The sequence below is a fragment of the Melanostigma gelatinosum genome (assembly GCF_949748355.1).
Source record: "Melanostigma gelatinosum genome assembly, chromosome: 5".
In the NCBI taxonomy this organism is placed as follows: Eukaryota; Metazoa; Chordata; class Actinopteri; order Perciformes; family Zoarcidae; genus Melanostigma; species Melanostigma gelatinosum.
In genome coordinates, this window is record NC_136638.1 from 1,427,393 (window position 1) to 1,433,835 (window position 6,443).

Here is a 6,443-nt window from a genome sequence, read left to right on the forward strand (position 1 = left end):
CACATATTTGATAAGAAAAATGGCACATTTATATAAACATAAAACTTAGGACGACTTGTAATCCAAGACATATTTGTATTCATATAATGCATCAACTGGGGAAGTTCCATGGTGCTGTCTATTTGCTACAATTGTAATCACCTGTTGGATAATCTGAGAAAATTTATTTGGCTGCTCATGTTTCTTGAGGCAACATCACCGTTCCAATGTTACAGCGATCAGATTGGTGAGTACGATGAAGTCGTAAACATAACCAATAATGGCTAACATCAAGTAAATAAGGCTGAATTATGAATACATCATCATGATCCTTAACTCAAAGAACACTACAAAGAACAGCGACATTCGCTTAAAAGGAACAGTTCCAAAGCAAATTCTCTATCAATAGAAAACCCACATATCTGCCAAAACATCTGGGAGCTTTAAACTGCATTCACAGTCTTCAGAAGACCCGTTTTCAAAAGGAGCAAAGGAATACTGGAGGAAGCAAAGGAAGACCGTAACAGGTGGTGGAGAGTTCCACAAAAAGTTTCCAATGTGCTGTATTCCTTCAGTGGACCCATATAGAGACCGGCACAAAGATTAAGACCAGCCGACACAACCAGCTTACCTGCAATAGGGATCCCCCAAAACCCTCAAGCTCAGACTATTCTTTGGGAAAAGGATTTTGAGCAAAACAAAAAGTCACGACAATTTATTTGTTTTACTCACAGACTTTGCAACCTAACTCTCAAAAAAATGAACTCACTCGTCTCCTTAGCGTAGGGCTTCCCAGTCCCAGCCGTCAGATTGTTGCCGGCAACGTTTCAGCACCTTGGACAGCTACACAATAGCCAGGAGAGATCCAGCGGGGGGGAACACAAAAACAAAAGACAGGAGGAGGTGTAGGAGGGCGCTGGGCATACAAAAGGGAAATGGGTGGGGGAGGGGGGATTTGGCCACTGGGAGGCCATTCACAGAGGATACAAAGAGCCAATGTCAACTTGAGTCGAAGGACAGAAAACAGAATTAGCATTGGAGCGGGTAGCACAGTTCATGTCACACGGCTGGGGAAGAGAGGAAGACAGGCCTCGGCCCAGCGGATGATGATACGCACAACGTCCACAAACGTGCAACTTATTTTGGAACAGCAGGTTGCAAAGTGCTGTATTTCCTTTCAAAATGGTGTCTGGCAGTCAGCGCTTTCTGCTGCAGACTACATTTTCTCTTTCTGCTTATCCACAATCAACGACTTGCATTTGCCAATTGCAATTATTGTCCCTGTAAGATCTCACTGCCAGAGAAGAAGCTGTTGTTAAAAAATTATGCTTTTTTCAATCAACATAACTGGTGACATTTTGAAACGGCAGGAGGAATGCTGCATTTTGTGAGACAGAATTTCTACTCTTGACTGCAGACTACCTCCAGTCTCACCACCACCACATTTGCTCTTACTGCTGATCCACAAGGGGCAATTCACTGCAGTTAATTGCTATACTAATGACAATTATTTTCTCTTGTAAGACTACAATGATAAGCTGCAGTTGTTAAAAAAAATGCCACATTTTTCAAGCTACATATCTCACAATCCCTTCACTGTACTTGGTGATGTTTTGACACATCCTCATCCTCACTGGAAGAAAGATATTGACCCTCCACATCAAACATCAGTGTTGTCTGTGCACCATCAGATCGATGGAGTGGATATTTCAGGGGGAGGAGAGAATTTGGTGAAAAATTCGAAATAATGTGTCAGCTTCAGGCAAGTTCTATTTTCACTTTCTCTGGCTCCCACCACACAGAAGACAGTCCACAGCACACACATCAACACGATCAACACAATCAACACAATCAACACAGTGTGAACAAAACGTACCTCACGCTCAGAATGTTGACAAAGTGCTTCAGTGAAAGTTTAATGGTGCAATTTTGCCGCGCTGTATTGCTCCTCTGGAGCATACAATATTCTCTATAAGTTGTACATCTCCAAACACTCTTCATATTCAAAGCAAAAGAACATTTTCTCACCATCAAGAGCTCATATAATTTCACACCCAGTCTCAAGGTTTTTTTTTCCTTTTAAACAGACAAATACGTCTCTATTTTACATAAAGATTTGATTCTTTAAAATACAGCACTTTCAAAAAAAGGAACATTTCCATTTTGCAGAGAGCATTATTGATCAAATAGTTGAGTGCAAAGGCACTTTCTGGAGTAGGTATGGGAAGGTGTCTTCATGGTTTAACACTCACATGTGTCTGTGTATGCTCAGTATGTACAGGAATGTAAATCTGTAGCATCTTCGACAAAGAATAGTGATTTCATAGGGTTTCTGTTTTTCACAGGGAAAATAAAATACAGTTTCATGAAAAGCACAAAGCCACAGTTGAACACAGTCCTGCCCATTGGATACCTGCCATCATCAAAGTCTTTTGGAATTTCATTTTTCAAAAAAGAAGAAATAATTTATACCTTCCAGGAGAAAAAATAGAACTGCATAACAATATACTTCTTATACTCCTTTTATACATCTTGAAAGGAAAGGAAGAGAAGAAAAGGAAGAGAGGAAAAGGATCAGCAAAGGACTCGTTTCGCCTCATTAATCATGTAGGATTGAACACAGATAGATAAGATAGATATATAGAGAGGGCTATTGTTACAGTAACTGCGTGGTTATTATGAATGGTGCACAGAACCTGGGGGGGTGGCACTATCTTACAGTTGGCTCATCGCTGTCTGTTTCTCCAGAACCTCCAGGTAGTCTGGTTCTGTTTTTAGCTTCCCAGGGAGCAGAAGCGGGTGCTCATTGTTTCTGGAAGGGTGTTCAGCCCCGTAGTATTTCCTGGGCGTCCCGTACAGCACCGTTTTGTTCAACCTGTCCTGGTTGGTGATGTGCCGCCGGGCTGTAGCGGCTTCATAGGGGGGCACGATGCAAGGTCTCTTCGGTAAAGTGCAAAAGTTGTAATGGAAAGGGGGGGCGCCTGCAGCCGTGGGAAGCTCTTTGTGGGGCCTCTCCCCTAAATTTTGATACAACATCTCAGGAGGTTCTGGGGTGGTCACACCGCATGCTGTTGGAGATGTATCCATAAAATCCATTGTGCTGATGGTGTAAGCCCCTGGACTGCAGGTGAGGACGTCCTTCTTTGCGTCCAGGGGCCCAAAGCTGAGCTCCTTCAGGTTGCGGTAATACGCCACCTGTTCACCATCCTTCTGCATGTAAATAGGATTTTGGCACATAGAGCCCACAGGTGGAGGGATGTAGTTATAAACGTGGCTTTCAGTGGTTTTGTCTTGGGTTGGTTCAGGAGTGTAGGAGCCATATTGCACTTGGAAAGAGTTGAGATCTAAGTTGTTAGCGCCTGTGGGGACATGTTCCACTCCTTTGCGTCGTTTCAGAACAAAAACAAAGAGGCCTGCGCCAAAGCAGACCGACAGGATGAAAACAACAAGAAGTCCAAGGATCAGGACTGAAAGTGGGACCTCAGGGTGCAGCTCGGGAGTGTGGATTCGGGATTCTGTGGGGCTGACTGAGCTAAAAGAAGAAGAGGAAGGTGTGGTGGCTTCGGTGCCAGGGCTTATTAATGTGGGGGCTTTGGTAGGGGGTGCATGTTGTGGTGGGGGCACCTCGCTGGGCTCAGGGCAGATGGCCTCATTGCGAAGTGAGCGCAGCAGACGACCTGCATGTTTTGAGGGTGAATCACACGTGATTTCGTTCACCACTACGCTGGTACTGGATAGCTCCATCCAGTTCTTGAGTGCAACGATATCACAGGTGCAGTCCCAGGGGTTCTCCTGCAGGTCGATCTGGATAAATGCTGAGAGCTGGTCCAGGACCCCTCCAACTGCAAGGTAGGAGAAATGGTTATTCCTCAAGTTGAGTCGCGTTAGCATGGTGCCCCCGAAAACATTGTCTGGGAGCGATCTTAACAGGTTGTTGTTCAAAAAAAGCAGCTGAAGGTTATGCAGAGAGTTAAATGTTTGTGGTAAAATGTCTTTGATGATGTTGTATTCCAAATACAGATACTGGAGCGACTGCAGGCCAGCGAAGAGTGATTGAGTGAGCGATTCAATGTAATTCCCATTCAGATAGAGCCGTCTGAGGTTGGTTAGAGTCTCGAATGCACCTTCCTGAACCACTGCTATCCTATTGTTTCCTAAATGAAGCAGCTCCAGTGAGCTGTACTCAGTGAGATCAGTTCTGTAAATCACTTGTAAGTAGTTGCCGGTCAGGTGGAGTTTCTTTGGGTAGGAGGGCTTGGGGTTCAGCTCACTGACGTTGTGCAACTTTCGCTCTTGGCAATTGATGTTCAATCCGCTGTCAGGGTTTTGTGATGTGCACACACACACAGTGGGACATAACATGGGCACAGGGGACCTTGTCTGGTAAACCATTATCGGCCCAAAGACATGTTTGTCCTTTGTGATGCGCGGGGTGGGCCTGTAGCGCATTTTGGGCGGGCGGGAAGCTTTCGGGGCACGGGTGGGGGTGATCATGCCGGGGTGGTAGGTTGGGGGCAGGGCCCCTTGAAAGTGAGAGTCGGAAGGGGGGTGAACGCGCTCCCCAGCATTCCTGCGAGGGCACAGGTCCTGCTTTATGAGCTGCGTGCTGTCTTTACCGTGCAGCCTGAACGGCGTCTCACACACTATGTCCCCCACGAAGACAGAAATAGTGTCCAACCAGGACTTGAGGGGAATCAGATCACAGGTGCAATTCCACGGATTCTCCTCCAGCTGGATCTCCATGATGCCGCCGATGTGCTCTAACACCCCAGCAAACGGCAGCATTTTGAGCCTGTTGCCACGTAAATCCAAGTGGGTGAGGAGCACGAAGCGGAAGATGTTGGGAGGCAAAGACAACAGCAGGTTGTCATTTAGGATCAACACTTTGAGCTTATTCAGCTTACTAAAAGCACCCGGCTCTATGGCGCTGATATAATTATAGTCTGCCTGTAAATACTCCAAACTCTCCAGTCCTGCAAATGTGTCCTCTTTAATCACCTCCAGGTTGTTGTTGTTCAAGTGGAGCCGCTTCAGGAAGCGCAGCCCATTGAAAGCTCCGGTTCGGATCTCCTGCAAGCCGTTATTCCCCAGATGCAGTGAGGTGACGTTGCCATAATTGACAAACTCATTGGCACTGAGCCGTGACAGGAAGTTTCCATTTAGAAAAAGCTGAGAGATTTTATTTGGGGGCGCCTGGAACTGACTGACAGTGGTAAATCCTTTATTCTCACAGTTGATGTTGAGAATGTTCTCCCGCTCCTCACAGGCGCAGCGGGTCTTGCAGATCTCTTTGGAAGCGGAAGTTTTGCGGCTCTGCGTTTCAGACGGTGACAGACTGGTGACCGTGAGGACGCTCAGCAAGAGGACGCCGCTCAGCATTTTTACAGCCAAAAATGTTCGCTGAAATATAGATCCAGCATTTAACTTTGCAGTGTGAGCCTTGGATGGAAAGAAAAAAAGAAATCAGGGGGTGAGTTCCCAGAGCAGGGAGAGGGGAAAAGGGAGGTAGAGCCGCTCACACAAACACTTACTTACACACAAACAAGCACACAAGCATGCAGAAAACAGGCGCACCGACGTTATTTGGTGTTAAAATGAGACCGTGAAATCTCTCCACTGACCTTCACTGGGAATCCAAAAAATTCCCAAAAAATCAATCCTGGAAAAGAAAAAAAGCGAAACCATTGCAAATCAACGGGATCCGGTGTGGTGGATGGACTTGACACATTGTCAGAGACGGAGGGGAATCAGGGGGAGGAAAGCCGCTTACTGCAACCCTGTTTCCCTTCGAGAGCACAGATTCATTCAGTGGCTTCACGCACAGCACCAGCAGCTGCGGACAAATATTCACAGAGAGACAAGAGCTTCCAAACGCTGCCGCTCTTCTCCTCCACACAGAAAAAAACACTTCATTTTAGTCCGGTCAAAATAAATCACTTTTTTTTTAAAGATCGAGAAAAAATGCGCAAAGACGCCATGACGCACGGCTGGCTTTCCTTATCGCCTTCTGCTAAAGAAAGGACGCAGGTCAAAGTGAACCCGATGCAGGAAAAGAGGAGAAAAAAGCAGCGTGCTTGAGAGAGAGAGAGAGATTGAGAGGAGATATATATTCCCGGAGCTGAGGCATGCCGTCGGTCCTCCTCCGCTCCGCACACTGACAGCAGCACTGAGCGTCTGCTGCTGCTGCCTCACTGCCTTTGTGTGTGTGTGCGCGCGCGTGTGCGTGTGACTGAGAGAGAGAGAGACCTTTACGTCACTACAGTCAACATAAACACACACACAGACACACACTTCAATTTGATCTCAAACGAAGTGGTTTGTCCGCAAAATAATCTGAATTTCTCTTGTTTTTATTGCAATTGTTGTTCTCAACACAATTACCATTATTGTTGTTGTTATAGTTATTATATCATCATTCTATCTGGTTCCAGTCATCTAGAATAAAATGATGTCACTCAGGTGTT

At 46.0% G+C, this 6,443-nt stretch overlaps 1 protein-coding gene across 1 annotated transcript; it reads right to left on the minus strand.

Moving 5' to 3' along the window:
- Positions 1-2,694: 2,694 nt before the first annotated feature.
- On the minus strand, positions 2,695-5,373 carry slitrk2 (SLIT and NTRK-like family, member 2; the record flags this gene model as incomplete). The annotated part of the gene is made up of 1 exon (XM_079268214.1): positions 2,695-5,373. The coding sequence occupies exon 1, from the start codon at positions 5,356-5,358 to the stop codon at positions 2,695-2,697; it is 2,664 nt and encodes an 887-aa protein (XP_079124340.1). The 5' UTR covers positions 5,359-5,373.
- Positions 5,374-6,443: the final 1,070 nt, after the last annotated feature.